At 47.7% G+C, this 24,465-nt stretch overlaps 1 protein-coding gene across 3 annotated transcripts in view; it reads right to left on the bottom strand.

Annotated features, from left to right (window-relative positions):
* The window catches only part of RGS19 (regulator of G protein signaling 19), a 60,639-nt gene that overhangs the window by 17,375 nt on the left and 18,799 nt on the right, over positions 1-24,465 (bottom strand). Inside the window, exons 1-2 of one of the 3 annotated variants that reach the window (XM_083447684.1) lie at positions 17,763-18,112; positions 194-340 (exon numbers count right to left, since the gene is read on the bottom strand). In XM_083447684.1, the coding sequence (XP_083303810.1) occupies positions 194-223 (30 nt within the window). In that variant the 5' untranslated portion in view covers positions 224-340; positions 17,763-18,112. Of the gene's footprint in view, positions 1-193; positions 341-12,927; positions 13,324-17,762; positions 18,113-24,465 lie in introns of those variants that run through there. The other 2 variants (XM_083447686.1, XM_083447685.1) reach the window with 2 other exon arrangements.

Below are 24,465 nucleotides of genomic sequence, written 5' to 3' on the forward strand. Positions count from 1 at the left end.
AGCCAATCAGATTTGCCTGTGTTCTGATGTCACCCGAGACCAATTCAGGAAGCGATGTCTCACTCTTCAATAGTTTTCACCCCCTTTCGATGCAACGAAGAGGTGAAAGAAACCTCTAGAAGGGCAGCCCTCCCCAAGGTTGTCAGATTAACCCCAAGCCTGACCTTCCTGTAAGACAAAACCAGCAGCTCACCTGCTTCCCCACTTCATAAACCGCCGGCATGGGCAGTTCTGCTCTGCCGTTCTGGCCCACCGTGGCTGTTTTTTCTGGCCAAGGGCTGGCCACACGTCCCGTTGACACTTGCCCTTCCTAGGGCCCCTGCGGTTTATGGGATGGCACCTGTCGGAAGAGAAAGGCAAGACACCATCAGTGTCATCACAATGCAGTTTCTTCGCTGAGTTGAACCTCGCATACCAGACAAGGAAGTAGCATATTATCGTTCTTTAGTATCTCAACTTATCTCTAATGCCTGGGGTTTTTTAAATTTTAAAACCACAACACCAACACAAAAAATGAACCTCTGAAGCAAAGAGACTGATGATCCTGCTCATCACATGTAAAGAAGAGAAGAGAAGAGAAGAGAAGAGAAGAGAAGAGAAGGTGCTAGTATGTTGTCTGGTGTGCAATAACATGGATTCAGATGCTCACTGGAATGAACATGCTATTCACACTGCTAAACTACAGCCTCACTTGGATATGCTTCCAATTCCCAATCTACTTCCTAATCCGTAAATGACACACGCCTACTATGTCTGCTCATGAATATAGGTCTCCTTAGCTGAATTGGTGGGAAAGAATGTACATAACACAGTATTATTATTATTACATTCTGCTTATGTGTCGTATCACAAATATGGGTTCCATAAAGGTCCATCAGTTGGACTATATCCACACTCAACATCACCCGCCCCCCAACAACCAGCCGCTGTTCCTGGGTACACACGGCTTAATCTTTCAGGTGTTTACAGACTTGTCCACAGAAGCTCACTTTTAAATTTAAACCTACGATTGGTACGATGTACCAAAGAAGGCATAGGGATGCGGGTGGCGCTGTGGGTTAAACCATAGAGCCAAGGACTAGCCGATCAGAAGGTTAGCGGTTCGAATCCCCACGACGGGGTGAGCTCCCGTTGCTCAGTCCCTGCTCCTGCCAACCTAGCAGTTTGAAAGCACGTCAAAGTCCAAGTAGATAAATAGGTACCACTCCGGCGGGAAGGTAAACGGCGTTTTCGTGCGCTGCTCTGGTTTGCCAGAAGCAGCTTAGTCATGCTGGCCACACGACCTGGAAGCTGTACGCTGGCTCCCTCGGCCAATAAAGCAAGATGAGTGCTGCAACCCCAGAGTCGGTCACGACTGGACCTAATGGTCAGGGGTCCCTTTACCTTTTTACCAAAGAAGGCACCTGCATTTCGTCACAGAGGCATGGAACCTGTGGCACCTCCAGATGTTGTTGGACTCCAACGCCAAACTGACTTTTGGCCAAGCTGGTTGGGGCGGACAGGAGTTCCAATCCAACCACACCTGGAAGGCCACAGGTGCCTCCATGATCCCTGGCTGACCATGTTCACCATGGACGAACATGATGAGCTTTCCTCCAAGTCTTGGTCCTACAGAAGTGTGGGCATGTGAGTGTGGTGGTCCCCACATTGTAGGTTGGAAGGAGGGCGCCATGACTGGCTTGGCACACTCCATGTCTCCATGTCTTTCCTGGAAGAAAGTGAGGTGGGACATTTCAGTGGCTGATGCTCTGCAGAGGAACTTAGGAACGTAGCAAGTTACCTTACACGGAGACAGACCATTGGCCCACCTAGCTCTGCATGATGTAAACCGAGTGGCAGAGGCTCTCCAGGGTATCAGACAAGGGTCCTTGCTAGCTCTGCCTGGAGAGATCAAACCTGCAACTTGCCTCTGCCCAGCCTTGGCCAAGTGGCAGCGGAAGGGAGGGGGCAGGAACCTGGCAAGGCAACTGCGGTTGGCCAAGGCTATTGGCCAACTCGGTGCACAAGTTTCCCACGCCGGCCTATGCTCAAAAAGAAATAAAGCCACATCCCTGTCCTCTGCTCCATAAGTGGGGAAGCTCAAAACCTGATGGTAGACCCATGATAAAGCAAATTGCACTAATGTTGTTGTTTAGTTGTGTCCGACTCTTTGTGACCCCATGGACCAGAGCACGCCAGGCACTCCTGTCTTCCACTGCCTCCCGCAGTTTGGTCAAACTCATCCTGGTAGCTTCGAGAACACTATCCAACCATCTTGTCCTCCACCGTCCCCTTCTCCTTGCGCCTCTTTCCCAACATCAGGGTCTTTTCCAGGGAGCCTTCTCTTCTCATGAGGTGGCCAAAGTACTGGAGCCTCAGCTTCAAGATCTGTCCTTCCAGTGAGCACTCAGGGCTGATTTCCTTCAGAATGGATAGGTTTGATCTTCTTGCAGTCCATGGGACTCTCAAGAGTCTCCTCCAACACCATAATTCAAAAGCATCAATTATTCGGTGATCAGCCTTCTTTATGGTCCAGCTCTCACTTCCATACACTAATAGAGATAGGTAAATGCTCCCAGGCCCTTCATGCGCAACACTGGTACAACCTGAAAAGTGTGACAGCTTTACAACAATGGAAGGGGACTCTTTCCCCTGCAAACATTCTTCATCGTCAAATAACTGATGACCTGCAGGTGTGTAATTCATCACAGAGAGATGTTTCTTAAAGCCTCAGATACGAAGCATTTTAACAGAAGCCACTCCAATAGAGTTTACGGTATACCACACCAACAATGGAAGGTAGGTTAGGGTGGTGTATATATGTTTGTTAAAAAATGAAGAAATGGGTGCATGAAGTTCCAGAGGTGTTAAGCACCCAACAAGAGCAGCAGTGCTGTCATGTTCTTTGCTGATTCAGACCAACACAGAACTGGAATAATAATCAAGAAGGTATTTGGAGAAGTCACAAAGCCTACGTAACAGAATCAGGTTCCTACAAATTTAGGCATCTGGAAACCTGGGAGTTTCCCATTCCTGTCTTAATGGGGCAATGCTGATTAGAAAGATAGACTTCTCGGCTGCACACATAAATGGGGCAGTTGCAATGATGGTCTTCCATACAGAACCTCCCATCAAAGGGTAAGGGGAGGGAGAGAGAGAGAGAAAGCAAGGGTATTTAGCCCTCAATATTCATTGCAATATTGCAATGGGACGCGGGTGGCGCTGTGGGTTAAAGCCTCAGCACCTAGGACTTGGTGATCGAAAGGTCGGCGGTTCGAATCCCCGTGGCGGTGTGCGCTCCTGTCGTTCGGTCCCAGCGCCTGCCAACCTAGCAGTTCGAAAGCACCTTCGGGTGCAAGTAGATAAATAGGGACCGCTTACCAGCGGGAAGGTAAACGGCGTTCCGTGTGCTGCGCTGGCTCGCCAGGTGCAGCTTGTCACGCTGGCCATGTGACCCGGAAGTGTCTTCGGACAGCGCTGGCCCCCGGCCTCTTGAGTGAGATGGGCGCACAACCCTAGAGTCTGGCAAGACTGGCCCGAACGGGCAGGGGTACCTTTACCTTTACCTTTTATTCATTGCAAAAAACTACTTGGGACGGGATGTTTCGCTAGCCATTTCAGCTGCCTCCTTCCCAGGAGCACAAATCTGTGGGCCTAAGCACCGATCGCGCAACCCGAGCAGTTCCATGGGCCGTTTGCACATCCGATGCCCTCTGCTGCAACTTCGCCGCATGACCTTGCGCCACAGAGAGTGGCGCAATCTCTGGATTGTGCATGCCGGAGCAGAATCTGTGTGGGACTAGGAACCGTGTTAGCAGCGGGGCAAGCCAGCCCCTGTGACGGCCAATTAAAAAAAAGATAAAGAGAGAAAACGTTAAGTGGCTTGCTGCAGCTGCACACCACACAAGACAAGATGAACCAGTCGGCCACCAAAGAGGCTGGGGTCAATGTTGGTCCCTTTAACTCCCTCCCTGTCCCTGCGATACTGACAGATGGAGGCTCCACGGTTGCTGAGCATTTCATGCATGAGGTATTTTATAAATATGCCTAAAGTTTTTGAGCACGGGTCCAAAAATGCAATGTGGGAAAGAAACAGGTTTGTCTGGAAACATGGGCTTGTCCACCAGTTGTCCGATTTAGAGGAAACATATAATTGTGGAGTTGGAAAGGACCTCCAAAGATCATCTAGTCCAGTGTTCCCCAACCTTGGGCCTCCAGCTGTTTTTGGACTACAACTCCCATCATCCCTCGCTAGCAAGACCAGTGGTCAAGGATGATGGGAATTGTAGTTCAAAAACAGCTGGAGACCCAAGGTTGGAGAACACTGATTCTAGTCCAACCCCCTGCAACGAAGCTTCCTGTGAAGTGTGTATGCCCTGGCAAGTCAAGCTGCATACAGAAAGGCCCTGAATCGGGGGGGGGGGAGGGGGAGGAGAGATCTATGGTCCTCCAGATGTCCCTGGGCTACAAGGCTACAACTCCCATAATATCTGACCATTGGCCATGCTGGCTGGGGATGGTGGAAGCTAGAGTCCAGCAGATCCTGGAGGGCCAGAGGTTCTCCAAACTGGATGTAGCGCTGGGAATGGGGACCGTGCAGCACTCAAGATGTGGCTAGACTCCATCTCTATTCAGCTGCAGCCAGAATGGCCATAATGGGATAGGAGATGGAATCCAGCAACCTCTGGAAGGTGACAGATTCCTCGCCCTAGCCCCAAATGGTCATAAAATCATAGAATCGAAGAGTTGGAAGGGATCCTGAGGGTCATCTAGTCCAACCCCCTGCAATACATGAATCTCAGCTAAAGCACCCATGGCCAACAACCTCTGTTTAAAAAACCTCCAAGGTCCACCACGTCCCGAGGAAGATTGTTCCACTGTCAGAAATCTCTTCCTGTCGTTTAATCAGAATCTCCTTTCTTGTAACTTGAAGCCCTTGGTTTGAGTCCTAGCCTCTGGAGCAGGAGAAAACCAGCCTGCTCCATCATCCTCCATGGGATAGGCCTTGAGATATCTGAAGACGGCAATCCTATCTCCTCTCAGCTCCCTCAACTGTTCCTCATAAGGCTTGGTTTCCAGACCTTTCATTGTCTTAGTCCCTCTAGCTCAGTCTTACCCACCTCTGAAGGCGGTGGACTCGCCTTCACCAGAAGTTTTTAAGCAGAGGTTGGAGGGCCATCTGCCAGGGATTCCTCAGCTGTGGTTCCTGCATTGCAGGGGGTTGGACTAGATGACCCTCGGGGTCCCTTCCAACTCTACGAGTCTTTGATACCCTGACCAAAATATACCCCAGCATTTCACTTGGGGCACCTGCTAGCTAATACCTTACGAGCTGGATACACTAGGCACTCTATTTTCCCCAATATATTTTTATTAAAGATTTTCTTGATTTACAAAGGTATGTGCAATGTCTCTCTCTCGTATTTTTTTTCCACGTAACACATTTTTTTTCTTTTTACAAATTGGTTTCATTTGTTGAGACATTAGGAAGAATAGGGGGAAAGAATAGTGGAGGGGGGAAAGATGAGTGGGGTTGGGGGTGATGTTTCTATTTTACTTAATATATGTGGGGTTTTGCGTCAGAGTTCCTTGTGCAGGTTCTCTGCTGTTCACTTGTGTTCCTTTGGTAGTGAGAGAGGTTGGGTTTGGCCTAGGGTGTGGTTGTTTGTTTGTGATTGGCTGTGGTGGTCTTTGTTTTCGTGTGTGAGTGGGGTGGGTGGGTGTTTTGGATCAGGTTAGCCATATTGATTTGTATGCTGTTGGTGGATTTGTCCCCGTGTTAGTTTCAGTTTATTGGTTAATTTTTCTAGTAAGGCTGTTTCCCATACTGTTTGGTACCATTGGTCCATGCTTATTCCTGACAGATCTCTCCAGTGTCTGGTTATGATGTTTCTGGCTGCTGAGAGTAGGTGGGTTATGAGTTCTTTGTGGTGTAAGTGGGCATTTTTGTCTTGGAAGATGTTTAGTAGGGCCATTTCTGGGCTGATTTCTAATACTTGCTTGGTTATTTTACATATTTGTCGTATGACTATTGTCCAGAAAAGTTGGATTTTGGGACATTCCCACCACATGTGGAGGTATGTGCCTGTGGAGGTGCACCCTCTCCAGCATTTTGGTGAGGTTCCTGGGCGTATTAGCGCTAGTTTTCTTGGTGTTAGGCACAACAAAGGAGCCCTATGCATCATCTGCACCTTAAATTCCGAAGGCTTGTCTCAGTAAACTGGGAGGAAGGGGAAAAAAAGGGAGCCCATCGCATCCTCACTTAGGAAGGAAACCTGCAAAATAGGGGCAACCTGTTTTGGCTGTCCCTCATGTCCCCACCAGCCGGGCATCTGACGTTGATGAGACCCAGAGAAGGTGCTCACCTGGAGATTTTAACACCTGGATCTTTCAGGTAGTCAGGGCCCATGTGGAGGTATGTGACTAGGCACTCTATTTGAGATTATAAGAGACAGGGACCTGTCCTGCCACTGAGCCATGGCCCTGGTATGAACAGCTGACTGTGGAGCATTTCCCAGCTCTACTGCATTTGCACATGGGACCGGGAGAGAGAAACAAACTGCTTTCCTCCAGTTTCAATGCTAGCCTTCTTGTCACTGCCTCTCCCTTTCATGCAAACCATCTTAAAGCAGCCAGAGCCACCGCGACACAGAAACTCCAAAGCTGAGTCTAGACTCTCTTACTTATACAATGCAGCACAGGCTGGGGGCGTCAAACACGGGTCCTGCCTGGTGTTCTGCTCCTTCCTCAAAATCCTGCCAGCAACCTCAGCATGGAGGGGAGAGCACAGAAGTCAATCGCCACCTCCATATTTGAAGGTTCTGTCCAGGCCTTGCCAGCACCTCGGAATGTGCTGGACTCTCCTTCCTTGGAGGTTTTCAAGCAGAGGTTTGGTGGCCATCTGCCAGGGGTTCCTGAGCTGCAGTTCCTGCACTGCAGAGGGTTGGATTGGGTCACCCCCGGGGTCCCTTCCAACTCTACAATTCTATGATTCCATCTCCCTCCCCACCAAACCTTTGCCAAGAAATTCCAAATCCCCCTGTTGACATTTATTAAAATCGAGCCACTCTTTTCATTTTGCACCACCTGCAGGATGTTCCCCTTGTCTTTTGAAAGTTATTGATTTATTAAAGTTATAACTTCCTGCCCAGGGCAGCATCAAGGGCTGAAACTGCATCAAAGACACCACATGCTGATAAAACTGGTTTTAGATTTACAAAGAAATAAATAAAATAGGGATGATCACTTCTTAGGCCATGCTAATTTTAATACAGAAGAAGCATATTCTTTTCTTTAATTCATCGATGTGAAACTTGAAATGAGGAAAAGCAATTATAGTGTAAATCATGCAAGTTCTAGAATTACTATAAATATGAAAAATGCAAGAAGATTCAATCACTGTATAGAATGGGAGGGGGGGACAAAACTCATTTCTTATTTCTATAGCATATTGATAAATAAACTGCAACAGACAAAAGGGTGTCCTTCTTGAATTCATGTACATGGCATTAACTTAGTGTTTGGATTGTTATGAAAAATGTTGGTTTCAACATTGTATTTGGAATATGCATGTCTTTTTCCATTGTATATACAGTATTGCTTAAAAGTGATATAAATGACTGAAGTTTTCTTTTTAAAAAAGACAGCACATGCTTTTGTGTTAATGCCCTCCTTATTCCATAAACTGTTACACAAAGCGGTATCAAGAACTTTTCCACTGCTCCCATGATTGGTGGCTAGGGTGTTCAGTTTATACATATGAATTCCACCACCACCCCATCAAAAAATTGTTGTATCCTCACCAAACATCTCCTCTAGGCACCCTGGCCCTGCAGCTCAGGGCATCAGACAAATGTCTCTTTCACCAAATTTGCACTATGGGCCAATGATTCTGGCCCCGCCTCACAGGGCTGTCGCATGAGATAATAACATTGTGAAAGCACTGAAAGGTGCTCGATAAAACTACAATGACGAATGCAAAACGGCTGTTGGCAAAAACAAGACACGCTTCCGCTTGGACCCCAAACAAACAGGATGTCAAGATCACCTAACTCAAGCACCTTATGGTAAACCTTATCTATTCATGGCATCGGCTTCTGAGAACAGGGCTGTTTCAGGGGACGGCTCTCAGCTGGATGAGAAAACTTCAATGCGCAGAATAAATGAAGGGAAAAAATACCCGTGCCACCAAATGTTAGGATAAAAAGGCTTAGCTTGGAATCCTGTTATGCAATTCTGTTAACATCTGCCAAGCTGACGACAAACTCTGTGGATTCCCTCTGCGGCTACGTTAATATCAAAACCAGACACATGCTCCCATGAATCCCAGGTGCTTGCCTCACAGAATGTATTAACACCACACAGCGAGAAGCCGGAAACCAGGCCAATTCAGCAAGCACAAGGATGTGAGCTGGGAGAAAGGGGGGGGGGGGGAATTAGCCAGACCACACCCGAAGAAACAGATGATGGCAATTAGAAATCGGATTGGGATTTGAAAAAAACAAAAACTAGCAGAGCTGTAAAAGTCTGGGATCATCTCCCTGGAACAGCTGTGGAATAAAGAACCTCAATGCACCCAAGACAGCGATAGGACCCTTTACGGAGAATATCTTGCCATTTCCATTCCAACGATGCCCATTCCAGTTACAACTGCAAGGAAACCCTTGCCAGGACGCAACAGGGTTTTCTGGGATTTTTCCAGCCCTGGAAAATGGAACAACGCTCTGGAACAGCCATTCCCAGCTTGTAGCTAGTGTCATGCTGCGTACGGGCTCTGCCGACACAGCTTGCAGCTTCTACGTGAAACCTTATTTCCTGCGCTTGTGTTGCCCTGCGAGAAAGCAAACTGGGGAAGAGAAAGCCCTGAACGATGTCTCTGCACCTTCCGACTTCCCAACAGCTTTCCCAGCCTGTTGCAACCGGCAAGAGGCCACCTGAGATTCTGTCCTGCGTGAGAGTTTGCTGAGGGAGTGGAAGCCCTTTGTGCTGTTGGCAGGAAGAGGCAAGGGTAAGACACAAGGGGGAGGAAATAGAGTTGAGAGAGAAAGACAGGGAGAGGAGGCTGGAGGGAGGAAAAAAGGGGAGATGGGGAGGATGCCGCAATGGCATTGCAGAAACCTATTGCATGGAGGAAGTGCTGAAACTGCATTGGAGGCTGATGCATCTGCATGGGAAAGAGGAACCTCCTTTGTCCTTCCTCGCCTAACCTGTGTTGACCTTCCTGCAGGTGCAAGACTGACCGATATATTCCTGGGTTGCTAACCTCATTTCCTACCTCCTCCTTTTTCGTCCTCACCTTGGGAGAGGAGACATCTTTGTGTGTCTCTCCTGAAGAGATGCATAGCTCAAGGCGACTCCACCATAGGGAACTTTCCCAACCAAAATGCATTTCCTGTAATAAACATGGCTTTCTCATTCTCCTAAACCAGGCATGTCCAAAGTCTGTTTCGGGGGCCTAATCTGGCCCCTGTGGCAGTCTATTTCCTGGGGTAAAAATCCTGAAAAAAGCTCAACAACTTTGGTCGGCCGACACGGCCCTTCACTTCATTGAAAAAAGTTTGAACACCACTGTCCTAAACTCAAGAGTCTCTGTGTGATTGCAAAGTGTGCCCCTCCAGCAGGGATTTAAGTTCCATTTTCTGCCAAGCATTTAAACACCAACCCCCCAAAAGTGTGGTGGGGGGATGAAACTCAGATGGGCTGCAGAAAGAGAGGAGAACACAGAAAAATAAAGGGGGTAAAGAGAAAACGGGAACAAAAAGTATACACTGAACAAAAAAATGGCAGCAAAAAATGCTTTAGTGTAGTGGTGCAAACCGGGTGAACTAAAGTATGGGTAGGAAAAATAAGGCCTGGGGGCTGGATGCAGCCCAATCGCCTTCTAAATCCGGCCTGTGGATGGTCCAGGAATCAGCATGTTTTTATACGAGTAGAATGTGTCCTTTTATTTAAAATGCATCTCTGGGTTACTTATGGGGCATAGGAATTCGTTCACCCCCCCCCCAAAAAAATATAGTCCGGCCCTCCACAAAGTATGAGGGACAGTGGACCACCCCCCTGCTGAAAAAGTTTGCTGACCCCCGAACTAAAGCGTAAAATGCAAGAATGGCCCTTAAGAGTCATTCATTCTCTAGTCCTGGCTTTTTCCAATCGATGGGCAACCCAGTGGCACAGGCGGGGATAATTTATTGCAGGCTTGGAGAGGAGATTGACGTCCTGGGACCGTGACAGGGAGGGAGACCTAATACTGCCTGCCTGTCTGCCTCTCCATCACTGCCTTGCTGCCTGGGCTAGCAGTTGAGGCAGAAATAAAATACACTTGCTGATCTCTTCCTCCGCAAATGATCTAGGGGCTCACTCAGTGCTCTGATCTGCCACTTCTGACTCTGTTCAGTGAAAATTGCAGGGTGGGGAGGGGAGAAACAGAACAGAGGGCCTTCTGGATGCAGAGCATGTGCACCATGGCTTGAGTGACAGCCTCTTCCCTAAAATAAATGTCTGGAAAGACGGACGTCTTTCTAGGAGGCCCTAGAAAGCTTTACAGAGTTAAGGAGTGCAGACATATGCAACCTTCCGTAATTCATAGAATTGTAGAGTTGGAAGGGACCAGGAGGGTCATCTATAGTCCACCTCCCTGCAATGCAGGAATCTTTTGCCCAACGTGGGGCTTGAACCCACGGCCCTGAGATTAAGAGTCTCGTGCTCTACTGAGTGAGCTATCCATCATGAGCCTTCATCCACCCATCTTCCCCACAAGTCTTTACCCAACCCATTCTGGAAGCAGAGGGCATTGGGGAAGATGGAGTGTACAGAGCGCTGTGGAAAGGTAGAAACTAGGAAGGAGGGAGCCTCCATCGTTCTTGCCTCGGTTGGAGAAGTGATGTATGCTGCTGCTGCTTTGGTTGGAAAAGCAGGATGTGTCCTGCTGCAAAACAAGACTGGCCCTGCCTACTCAAAATTTCTAAAGTGCATTTGAAGTAGAGAATCTGATTCAGTTTGCACTGAAAGGCGAATCTACGAGAGCCAGTGTGGTGTAGTGGTTAAGAGTGGTGGACTCGTAATCTGGTGAACCGGGTTCGCTTCCCTGCTCCTCCACATGCAGCTGCTGGGTGACCTTGGGCCAGTCACACTTCTCTGAAGTCTCTCAGCCCCACTCACCTCACAGAGTGTTTGTTGTGGGGGAGGAAGGGAAAGGAGAATGTTAGCCACTTTGAGACTCCTTCGGGAAGTGATAAAGCGGGATATCAAATCCAAACTCTTCTACTCTTCTTCTTCTACCTATTCTGCACTGTCCAATGTGTGAACCAAAACACAGGCATCCCTTTGAAATGTGCACTTCTCTTAATATGGCAATGCAGTTCTCTAAACAAGCAATGTGTACAAAGAAATGCATATACTGAAGTGTGCATAAAAAACACCCATCCCTAACTCGAGGCCAGAACTAGTGATTCATCATAAAACATGGGAGCAGGGTTACTAATCCTGTGTTTGCCTTTGAAGAGAGGGGGGGGGGGGGAAGGGGCTGGTCACTTGTAGGGAAGAACCCATATGTGTGTGCAGGAAGGCCAGGGAATTAACTACAGTGGTACCTCTGGTTACAGACGCCTCAGGTTACAGACGCTTCAGGTTACAGACTCCGCTAACCCAGAAATAGCTCCTCGGGTTAAGAACTTTGCTTCAGGATGAGAACGGAAATCGTGCAGCAGCGGCGCAGTGGAGGCCCCATTAGCTAAAGTGGTGCTTCAGGTTAAGAACGGACCTCCAAAACGAATTAAGTGCTTAACCCGAGGTACCACTGTATTCCCTCGGTCATTACTGGTAGTCTGAAGCTGGTCCTCACTCTAGCTGAGCTCCAAGACCATGTTTCCCAGGGAAATGGGGAAAGTTGCTGCCGGGGAAGGGTTAAGAAGAAGAAGAAGAAGAGTTTGGATTTGATATCCCGCTTTATCACTACCCGAAGGAGTCTCAAAGCGGCTAACAATCTCCTTTCCCTTCCTCCCCCACAACAAACACTCTGTGAGGTGAGTGGGGCTGAGAGACTGCACAGAAGTGTGACTGGCCCAAGGTCACTCAGCAGCTGCATGTGGAGGAGCGGGGAATCGAACCCGGTTCACCAGATTACAAGTCCACCGCTCTGAACCACTACACCACACTGGCTCTCAAAGCACACACAACACAAAACGATTCCACTTCCTTCACCTTTAGAGGCAAACGCAGGATTGGGAACTCTACATTTGTTGATGAGCATCTGGTTTCACCATTTGGGCAACTCCTTCCTGTCATTCAGCAGCCTCTCTATGCAACTCTGGGCTTCGTTGGTCAGAGATGAGGCTCGCACGATCATTTGCACAATCTCCCTTCCCAGAATGCAAACAGAGGTGAAAGAAGCTAGCCAGGTTCACTGCATTGCTTTCAGTTGAGTGTTGTTTTAAAAAAATACACATAGGAATTTATTTAATCTCAACTCTAAATATTCAATACAGTGCTACCTCGGGTTACAGACGCTTCAGATTACAGACGCTTCAGGTTACAGACTCCGCTAATCCAAAAATAGTACCTCGGGTTAATAACTTTGCTTCAGGATGAGAACAGAAATCGCGCGGCGGTGGGGGCCCCATTAGCTAAAGTGGTACCTCAGGTTAAGAACAGTTTCAGGTTAAGAACAGACCTCCAGAACGAATTAAGTTCTTAACCCGAGGTACCACTGTACAAATAAGAAACAAATAATGGATTGAACAAAGTCATCCTGTTTGCAAAAAGGACTTCTGCTTGTGCAGCAGAACTTCCCCTCCTGCTCTGCCCCCAACCCCAGGATCTGGGGGCCACATGGGAAGGAGACGGGACGTTGCCTTGCACAAATGTTAAGTCCTGGAGCAAATGGGAGGGCTTCGTTAGATACAACTCCAATATCTACATTCATGCACATACACAGAGAATATCGTAACTCACGCTAAACTCCGAGAGCCAGGCTGCAAGGCTGCAAGGTACGGTGCTTGAGCGTGCAAGGAATTTGGATCCGCTTGTGTTGAACACAGAGGACTCCTGGCCACATGCTGCCCCTACCAACATAGAAGGAAGGCTGGAAAGGCTTCAGGGCTGCCTTGCCCCTTGACTTCCCCAGTGCTCACAGGAGGAGGAAGCTGCGCCGGACTTGTACTCAGCAAGCACAGCAGCTCTTTGCTGGAGGAGGGAGCTGTCTGTTGGCGACGGCTGATCTCTTTTGGTGGCTAATCTTCCTTCCCAGCTGCCGGGATATCTTACGCCTAATAAACATGCACTGACAGATGCTTTCAGTGGAAATCCCAAAGGAAGGAGGCTCCGCGTGAACATGGAAATAGACGAAGCTGGTGCTTTATCCCAGGTCAATTAGCCCATCTTGCCCCCCAATACGGTTTATTCCAGCCTTCCCCAACCTTGCGCCCTCCAAATATTTTGGATTACAGCTCCCAGCCAGCATACCTGGTGTTTGTAGTCTAAAACACTTGCTTAGTTTGGATCTGTAGTGCAAAACACCAGAGGTTGAGGAAGGGTGGTTTATTCTGACTGGCAGCAGCCTACGAATATCTCAGGGGAAGGTTTCGCCCAGTCCTGCTGACCAAGTGGTAATTCCAGAAGTGATTTATTAGTGGTCACAAACAAACAAAAGTACGAGACACCCTTCGATGTGATTAATCACACCATCTCTGAAACTTACAGCATTGCTCAACCAGTATTTGGGGCTGCAATTCAAGGCACTGTGGTTTTAAGCAACTTCTAATGCCGAAAAGACAAGCTGCTTTTGAAGCTCAGCAGTAAGGGCTTGTCTCTTCGGGATCAACTTAAGCAAACAAATGGGGGGGAAATACCCAGCTAGCAAGTTATTTCCGTTATCAGACGGGTCCCTTTAGTTCAAACCCATTGGCCGCATTCTTAAAAAGGTCACACGCCTTGGCTATTCTTTTTGGGTTTTCGGAGCACAGAGAATCTCCAGATTTTAGAGTGGAGAAAGTGTGAGACAGCAATAGCTGGGAGGAGAAGGGCCTGAGATTCCTGCATTGCAGGGGTTTGGACCCTCGAGGTCCCTTCCAATTCTACAATTATGATTACAAAAAATGGTCGGTCCCGAATTCTGCTCCCTAGGAGGCTTTCTGAAGGCCACCATCCACTTTCAGTGGGCTGAATGTGGCTTTGCAGACTGCAAGCTCTGCAGACCTGGCCTAGCGAGGGCACACGAAAATCTGCAGAGGATCTGCCCAGCAGCAGAGCAAAGGAGGAAGTTCATTTTGGGTAGCTAAAATACTGGGGCAGTTTATCTCAAAACGCCCTTTAAAAAGAGGAAGGAGAGAGAGTGTGTTAATTGCGAAGAGGAACAATCTAAAAATGCGGAAATTTCCCAAGACAACAAAATAAGGACCCGTCTCTTTGCTTTGAAAAGGGGGCGGCTCCCCCTTTTTGTTCTGGGGAACCTGGACTCGTACGCAACAGATTTAACAGCGCAGTTCAAGAGTCATTGCCGCCCGGTTTCCAAATTGTGGCTTGGTGATTCGGCAGTGTGACGTTCAAAGGGGTCACCAGGAGCCAGCCCTACGCCACACAAATTAAGTTTAAAAAAACTGGAATTCCAAGGGGAACGGCGACTACAGTATATTCCACTGGAAAGGCCAAAAGCCGCGCAAAAAAAAAAGTTGACAATTTATTTCCACAAGCTTTCCCTGGAGTGTGACCTAGTGATAGGTTCTTGTGTCTTTTAATTATTATTATTTTTAAAAAGAGAATTTGACATTGTTTGCTGCTTTGGCATTTTACTATTAAAGCAGTATATGAATTTGCAAACTATATATATATATATATATATATAGTTTGCAAATTCATATATATATATATATATATATATATATATACACACACACAAAAAAAAAACAACAACAACAACAACAACGCCCACATTGCTCAGTCAGTAGAGCATGAGATTCTTAATTTCAGGGTCGTGGGTTTGAGCCCCACAATGGGCAAAAATATTCCCAGGAAAGTTGCCTCACATCCAGAGACGACCCAAGGCATTTTGGCGATGGCATATCCAAATGGCATTCACCTCTCCTACCACAAACCTGTGGTAAAAATACATGTTGGTTAACTAATTGTCAATTTTTGCCATTCTTCCCTGGCCCCACAAGAAACTGCCAGCTGAGGTAGGCCACCTTTTCTGGCCTAACGTCAGGACCGGGCCTAATTCTCATCTAATTTCCTGGGCATCTTTGCCCACTATGTACTTGGGATATTTTCACAGCCTGGAAACCAGAGGCTTAATTCTCACACAGAAAACCACAGGGTTTGAATCCAGCCCAAAGGCCACATTCACACCATATATTCAAAGCACGATGATGCCACATTAAACCGTCATGGCTTCCCCCAGAGAATCCTGGGAAATGTCGTCTGTTCAGGGTGCTGAGTGGCGCCAGGAAGGCCGCCATTTTCTGCATTCCCTTCTGAAGAGGAGTCGACTATAAAACGACTCTGGGAACTGTAGTCCTGTGAAGGGGAATAGGGGGGTTTCCCTGAACAAACTATACTTCCCAGGGTTTATTTTTTGGGGGGGAGGGGAGTGTTTATAGCAGTGATGACCAAACTTGGCCCTCCAGCTGTTTTGGGACTACAACTCCCATTATCCCTGACCACTGGTCCTGCTAGCTAGGAATGATGGGAGTTGTAGTCCCAAAACAGCTGGAGGGCCAAGTTTGGTCGTCACTGGCTTATAGTATATGGCACAAAGTTGCGAATGACTTCTGGCCGTGCTGTGAAACTCCCCTCGCTCTCCTCACACACCCATCTGCTGTGGGGATCCCCCCCAACAATTTTTGGGGGAGCAATAATAATTTTATTATTTAATATGCCACCCCCATCTGACTGGGTTGCCCTAGCCGCTCTGTGTGGCTCCCCAAAAAATATTAAAACACACAATAAAACATCCACCATTAAAAACTTCCCACTTGGAGTAGATCTGGGAGCGGGGGGCGGCGGCACATGGTGGGATTTTAGGGAAAATTTTGATATGTGAGTAGGAATCATTCTGCTAGGCGACTCCTGTCAGATCCTGTAACCACCTCAGGTCTCCTTAAAATAAAAATAAAATAAAAGCAGGCAACGAAAAGGAAGCTTCTACATCACAACACAAAACGATGACTAATCCAAGCGGAAAGGAAACTCGCTTACTGCCTTTAATATACTATTAAGCTAGAGGGAAAATTAGAATAAAATAGCTTCAGGAAACTCACGAACTATTATTATTTTTTAATTTGTATACCGCCCTATACCTGCGAGTCTCAGGGCAGTTACAACATAAAATCACAATACAAAATACAGAATAATAATAAAACAAACAAACTACTTGGTCATTGAAGTTATGTAGCCGAATTCTGGTCAGAAAATAAAATAAAATACAATTGTAACCTGACAGTATGATGTGTTCTGCCACTACCCCATCTTGAAAGAGAGTTAACGTGAACAGAGAAATGAAAATAATCTGGAGCTGAAATCCTAAAATGTGAAACGTCATATGAATATTTAAATAAAACGGATAAAAGCAGCAGCGGATGAATATGTTCCGGGAGAAGTTTATGGGCTTAGAAAGCAGAAATGGGCAGGGGGGAGAGTTGCCAGTTACTGGAAAGAGGACAAAAGTTCCTGGTGAGAACATGGCATAACTGGTTGTCTCCCAGTTCACCCACAACGGCTGCTGGCAGAGGTGCAAAACCTCTCAGGGTGACCTCAGCGCCGACACAGAGGAAGGAGATGGCAAACTGGGTGGTTGCCATTGCACCAAAGGAACGCATTGTGGTGAAATGACACCCAAATGCCTCAAGCGCCATCTTTGGCCACAGCCCCCCTGCAAAAAGAGTAAGGTTTGCAGTAACACCACGCACAGGAACCGCTTCGTGCAAACAGCTCCCCACACAAAAGAGGCACCCACACGATTTTGTCTTCCGAGGAGCGACGGTGGCACGAGCGCGGCGCTTCAAAGAGGGCTTATTTCTATGCGCCGACCGAGATGGGGCGCATAAGCTTGAACCGAAGCATCAATATGATAATCCACTTAAACATCTATGCATTTATGATCCCCGAAAGAGGAGGTTGGCAGCCGGCGGGGGGAGAGAAACGGAGGTGGCAGAAGCAGCTAAAAAGAAGTCTGGTAAAGTGAGCAGAACAAAGGCATGGGAGGAAAAAGAGGTGGGGGGGGGTATGAAGAGGAAAATGGAAGAGAACAAGCAGAAAGCATTGAGACAAGGACCAGCGTAAAATAGGATATGAAATATTTTTTCCAGCTCTGAGCACAAATATTCCCGAAACGCCAAGCTTCTGAGTAAGCAGAAATTCCCCTAGTTATGAAGACACCGGAATACAAATGTGCATTAAGGGAAATCATTCGGGAATGAACTACAGCATAGCACTGAAGTATTTAGAATATGGTTTTGACAGGAAGGCCCTTAAATGAGGCAGACAGGTAGACATTTATCTGCCCACAGTTTGTAAGAACTGCCTCCCTGCAAGGAAGCTTTTGCAAACAGGGGGGGGGGGGAGCTGGTTCTTCCCCCCCCTCCGACAACTGACACATGAAGTTGTGGGCAGGTGGTTAAAAACCAAAAAAAGCCCAGACACTGTGGACAAGTGGATTCTGTTTGCCAAAGCTGCTGGGGCTGGGCAGTTGCAGAGACACCACCCCATTGCGAAAGGCTATCTTGCCCAAAGTCAGAAGAAGACAACCGTGAGAGCATGATTAAAAGGTTCCAGGTTAGTACAGGTTCCCTTACCTGTTCCGTGGCTGGCAGGATTCCATCTAGCCATCCTGAGGTCTCTCCAAGCAGACTGAGGTCTACTTGCAGGGCACGACACAACACATTTTGCACAAAGGAAGGGGGGGGGGAAAAAGGCAGATAGACTCGAGGGGTGATAGAACAAAAAGGAAAAAAAGGAGGAGAGGGGAAGTGAATCTCTTCTTACTTCACAGGAAAGGGTGTGGCGAAGGAAATGGCATAATCTAAATGCAACGCTAAAGCCCTTTTTTGGGAAAGCCCCGGCCATCTCTTGTGAAGGCTTCCTAGAGACAGGAAAAGCTGGTGGCCGTGCAGAGAATGAAGAGAGGAAGTGGTTGAGAAAACGAGAAAGAGTGTGGAGGGGGCACAGAACGGCGGGGTTTGGAACGAGAAAGAGAGAGCGTTCCGTGTTACGTTCTCTTGCTGCGCCGCAAAACTCTTCAGCAAAAATATGGCAAAAAAATAAGCACTTTATTTATTTTTTTGCAAATATGGAGGTGCATCCATCTAATCACCAACTGGTTTTAAAATACTGCAAAAATAAGCATTTTTTTGCAATTATGGAGGTGCTTTAACCTAATCGCCAAAGCTGGTTAAAAAAAATATGTTGCAAAAGATCTGGATCTGCTGGCCTAAGCAATGTGGCTGAGCTCTTGGAATCCCAGGTGGCAGCTTATGGCATTTTATCAGCGTTGGCTGCCATGCCTGCTTTGAGTGCCACAGGAAGACAGAGACCAGGCTGTTCTCATTCAGACCATGCAACTTCCAGATCTGCCGACTGAGAGGCATTCTATGCGGAGCCTGCCTTTGGGGCGAAACGTCTGGAACTTGTAGCTGGTGCAGAATGAGACAAACGGCTTGCCAAGTGATGTGAACACAGGGAAACAGGGAGCTGCTTATGGAGTCGGACCACTGGCCCAGATGGCTCAGCATTGCTGACACAGGCTAGTAGCATCTCTCCAGTTTTTCAAGGAGGGGACATTTCCAGTCCTGCCTGGGAATAATCCAGACACCTTCTGCATGCAAAACATCCCTTGCCTATGTCCAGACCCGTCCAACTCCCAAGAGACTGTGATCTACTCCCAATATGAAAAAACTGACAGTGATCTACCAAAGGTGGCAACTAAACGGGGGGAGATTTGCCAAGGGTTGTTTAGCTTTTTTGGGGGGGGGGCAAAGCTGTTTCTCAGTGATCACTTCCTATCATCCCGCCATCTACCTGAAGCACCCCGGTGATCTACCAGTAGATCGTGATCTACAGGTTGGACATCCCTGCGCTATGTCTGATCTCTAAATCCTAAAACAACTTGGGTCCTAATTATCTGTAGTCCCATTATGAACCTGCCCTCCCTTCCAGCTCTTGAAACCTTCTTGCGGAGGTTCACCTGCAGCGGTGGTGTCCAAAATTTTTTCAAAGAGGGCCAGATTTGATGGAAGTGAAGGGCCGTGGGGGCCAACCAAAGGGCCAACCACAGCTGTTGACCTCTGACCTTTTCTTAGGATTGAAGTTGAGTTTTTTTTTAGCATTTTACCCCAAAATTGTTGAGTTTCTTTTTAGGATTGAAGTTGTTGAGTTTTTTGGGGGATTTTACCCCAGGAAATAAACTGCCACCACAGGGGCCGGATTAAACCGACCAGCAGACCGGATTAGGCCCCCGAAACGGACTTTGGACATGCCTGACCTACAGACTCCATCCAACAAAAAGTCTGGCTTAGCCTCTGTGGGGAAAGGGGTCTTCTCCTGGGCAGCCCCCAAACTCTGGAACTCTCTTCCAATGAAGGTTTGAGTAGTTTCCTTCCAGGTGTCTAGTTCCCTTTCCCCCAGAAGGCTTTCATTTACCTGCATGGCGTGCCTACCTGTGGGTACCAGGCTAGTAGCTAAATGCAAGCCTGCATTATACCACTCACCAGCTTGCACAAGATTTCATTTTTCAGAATGGGAATGACAAACTCCAAAGCTATGAACTAAACACTATGTATGCCCCAGCTGTTATCTGAATGTATCTGAAACTGCTTTATGAATTCTTTTCATATATGTTAATTGCTTGAACTATTTTTTTTTAATATATGCAATGTATGTGGTTTGGATTGTATAGTATTGTATTGTATCAATTGAGATGCTTCAAAGGAAGGGATTCATAAATGAAATTAAGAATAATTTCAACGTAGCCAAATGACACAGCAAGGGTACTTAAACAAAAGCAAGTTACACCAAATAGTTTTCTATAAATGTGTTGCTGATTTTAACCTCAATCCCACACAGTTGCACGGCAATTCTGTGAACAGGTTCATTCAAGTAAGCCCCACCGGGCCCACTCACTTCTTCATAGGATCAAGGCTACACAGCCCCCACAACATTCCAACAAAACACAGAAAATATGGGCCGATGCTGTGCAGAATATGTTTTCCACTAGCTAAAGATACGAGCTCTTACAGTTTGGGGCCATTATGAATGGGTGTAATCCCTTGAGCTGGAGAAGGAGCAAAGAGGTTGAGAGAATTGCTTTATAAAGAGTCTTGGCTGTGATTAAATATGAAAATCAGGTGAAACCCACTAACTAATTATACATTTCCACCGCAGATCTCATTGCCAAATAAGCTATGTCCTTCCAATATACTCTTGACTAATGGAGTCAAACGACTGCCATGATAAAAAAACCAACCCCTTTTTTTTGGTCGGGTTTCAAAATGCAAGTTGCTTCAGAACCGGCTTCTCTCTGCTTTCCAAATCACAACTTCTATGTGGCTTCTTTGCTGTCTCTAAAGCCCCTTTGAAATCCAGTTTAAATCCATACCATTTCCATGCACTGCATACTGCCATCAGCAGGGATATATATCCCAACTTGGGTTCTGCAGACAGCTCCATGCATGATATTTCTCTGGGCAGGAGCTACGACAACTCTGGACAATATGGGACTAGGATGGAATCTACACGCATATTAAAAACGCTGTAAAAATGCATTTTTTTAAAAAAAAGGTTTTGAAAAATACATTGAATTTTGCATAGCTCACTGTAGCCATCTAGTGTCACATTTGTATATTGCACTTTACAACACATTTAAACCTTTTTTTTGCAGCTGTGTAGCTGCGTCCTTAGGGACACGGGTAGTGCTGTGGTGTAAACCACTGAGCCTTGGGCTTGCCGATCGGAAGGTCGGTGGTTCGAATCCCCGCAACGGGGTGAGCTCCCGTTGTTCGGTCCCAGCTCCTGCCAACCTAGCAGTTTGAAAGCACATCAAAGTGCAAATAGATAAATAGGTACCGCTCCAGCAGGAAGGTAAATGGTGTTTCCGTGCGCTGCTCTGGTTCGCCAGAAGCGGCTTAGTCATGCAGGCCACATGACCTAGAAGCTGTACGCCAGCTCCCTCGACCAGTAAGGTGAGATGAGCGCCGCAACCCCAGAGTTGTCCGCAACTGGACCTAATGGTCAGGGGTCCCTTTACCTCGGTTATCTCCATGGATCCCTAACCATGTATACCCCTGCCTGGTCACTTCATTCCCTCCGGAGAGATGCTCTTAGCAGAGTTGTATGCACTGGAGCAGGCATAGGCAAACTCTGGCCCTCCAGATGTTTGGGACTACAATTCCCATCATCCCTAGCTGACAGGACCAGTGGTCAGGGATGATGGGAATTGTCGTCCCAAGCATCTGGAGGGCCGGAGTTTGTCTATGCCTGCTCTGGGCCTTTGGTGTGGTAGCACCTGCCCTATGGAATGTGCTTCCAACAAGACAGTATTATGCTCATCTCTTCTCCCAGGTGTTCACAGAAAGGCGATCCAGTTATGTTGATGCATCAAGCTGCTCTACAGAGGCAGAAGAACCAGTGGCAAACTGACCGATTGACTGACCGCCCAGTCTAACCTCACTGACCTTCACACTGCTGAGACCTTGACGCAGAGCTCACTTATTCACATCTTGATCTGAGAGTCACCACCACATGAAAGAAACCCAGCCCCACAGGGGGAAAAGGCGGGTGTCAGAAATGGGTCAGTTGTGGAGAAAAGAATTTTGAAGATCTCTTTTAAATCACCCATGTGGCCAAGGTGGATCTTATTGTTGTCTGTTAAGAGTGCCCAAGAGCATTCAGCTTAAAGGGTAAAGGGACCCCTGACCACTAGGTCCAGTCGTGACCGACTCTGGGGTTGCGGCGCTCATCTCGCTTTAGTAGCCAAGGGAGCCGGAGTACAGCTTCTGGGTCATGTGGCCAGCATGACTAAGCCACTTCTGGCGAACCAGAGCAGCGCACGGAAATGCCGTTTGCCTTCCCGCTGGAGCGGTACCTATTTATCTACTTGCACTTTGACATGCTTTCGAACTGCTAGGTTGGCAGGAGAAGGGACCGAGCAACAGGAGCTCACCCCATCACGGGGATTTGAACCGCCAACCTTCTGATCGGCAAGTCCTAGGCTCTGTGGCCACAGTGCCACCCACGTCCCAGGATTCAGCTTACTTCTGAACAAATTCCCAGAAGCTCCAGATCACTTCGCCCCTTCGAAAAGCTGGTATCACAGCATCAAGAGCATCCGTTTTGCCAAACTCATTAAACTGAATAGCTTTAATTGGATTTGAAATAAATGTGCAATTAATTGTTCCTGCCTTGAATTTCACTGTGCCATTATCTTCCTGAGTGGGCAGTGCAAACCACTATTTTGAATAAAGCTATTTATAGGGTAAGGGACGCGGGTGGCACTGTGGGTTAAACCACAGAGCCTAGAACTTGCCAATCAGAAGGTTGGTGGTTCAAATCCTCACGACAGGGTGAGCTCCCGTTGCTCGGTCCCAGCTCCTGCCAACCTAGCAGTTCGAAAGCACATCAAAGTGCAAGTAGATAAATAGGTACCGCTCCGGCGGGAAGGTAAACGGCGTTTCCGTGCGCTGCTCTGGTTCGCCAGAAGCGGCTTAGTCATGCTGGCCACATGACCCGGAAACTGTACGCCGGCTCCCTTGGCCAGTAAAGCGACATGAGCGCCACAACCCCAGAGCCAGCCACGACTGGACCTAATGGTCAGGGCTCCCTGTATCCTTTACCTATTTATAGGGTAGGGGCCGCTGAGAAGGAGTTTAAGAAACCAAAGGCGCATAAACAATTTGGGAACCACTGCTCTAGGTTGGGAAGGTTCAGGAAAAGAAACACGGCAGTAGAATCGTGGTCCAGTTTCCTTTTGAAGCAGAGGGTGGGCCAGCGAAGCGAAGAAGAACTGCATACAGAAATCTGTTACGACGAATGTTTACTACAGGAAGCAGCAGTGACATTTGCGCAGGTAATGTGCGGATTACCCTCCCCTGGAATATTAAGACCGGGGCTGCCTCGGTTGCCTTCTTAGCGCACGCAGAAGAAATTCCTTTTTCAACAAGCCTTTTAAGCCGTGCTCTTTCCCCTGTTTGGAATTGTCTTTAAGGACGCAATTATGGAAATAAAAATGCAGCTCAAAGCATGGCTGCCTTTTGAGAGTGTGCTGGGTTCAGTGGGTGCACAATGCAGGTTAACCGGTGCGGGTCACAGAGATGGCATCAGGCAAAATCCTTCCTACATCCCTGAGCCAGATCATAGCTCCACATTCTCTGCATCTGGGATGGGGGGGCGGTGGCTCTGCCAGTGGTTTTCAACCTTTTTGAGTCCACAGCACCCTTGACTTAACCACAATCTTTCTGTGGCTTCCCCGTGGGAGCCACCCAGACCAGGGTTCCATTGCAGGACGCGTGTAAATGGGGATTCCCCCCATTCGCCCCGACCCTGACCCTTTCTCCCCCCCGCCCCGCCGGCTCCCCTGAATGTTCCTCAAGAGAAGGAAAAAGAGAGATAACGCAGGAAAATATATACGGGCTGCAAGTGATTCACTAGCCATTCCTCAAGGGATACTCAGAGTAGACCAACTGAAATCAATGGACAGGACTTGCAAGTTGCATGGCATCATTTCTGTAATGCAAGCAACTAGTAAAAATAACAGTTCCAATAACTTCAATGGGACTTCTCTGATCAGGGCTTAGTTAGGTTAAACCCCACTCTGTCCAGGGTAGCTGTCTACCAGCTCCATCTGCTACGCAGGATGAGACCCTATCTGCCCGCAGACTGTCTTGCCAGAGCGGTGCATGCTCTGGTTATCTCCTGCTTGGACTACTGCAATGCGCTCTGCATGGGGCTACCTTTGAAGGTGATCCGGAAACTACAACTAATCCAGAATGCGGCAGCTAGACTGGTGACTGGGAGCAGCCGCCAAGACCACATTGAAAGACCTACATTGGCTCCCAGTACGTTTCCGAGCACAATTCAAAGTGTTGGTGCTGACCTTTAAAGCCCTAAATGGCCTCGGTCCAGTATACCTGAAGGAGCGTCTCCACCCCCATCGTTCTGCCCTAAAACTGAGGTCCAGCGCCGAGGGCCTTCTGGCGGTTCCCTCATTCCGAGAAGCTAAGTTACAGGGAACCAGGCAGAGGGCCTTCCCGGTAGTGGCACCTGCCCTGTGGAACGCCCTCCCACCAGATGTCAAAAAGAACAACTAACAGACTTTTAGAAGACATCTGAAGGCAGCCCTGTTTAGGGAAGCTTTTAATGTTTGATGCATTACTGTATTTTAATATTTTGTTGGAAGCTGCCCAGAGTGGCTGGGGAAGCCCAGCAAGAAGGCCGAGATATAAATATATTATTATTATTATTCTGAGATAAATCTGCATCATTTATTGCATTTCTCCAAGGCGTTCA

This window comes from Podarcis tiliguerta, assembly GCF_965153285.1.
Source record: "Podarcis tiliguerta genome assembly, chromosome: 6".
Taxonomy (NCBI): Eukaryota; Metazoa; Chordata; class Lepidosauria; order Squamata; family Lacertidae; genus Podarcis; species Podarcis tiliguerta.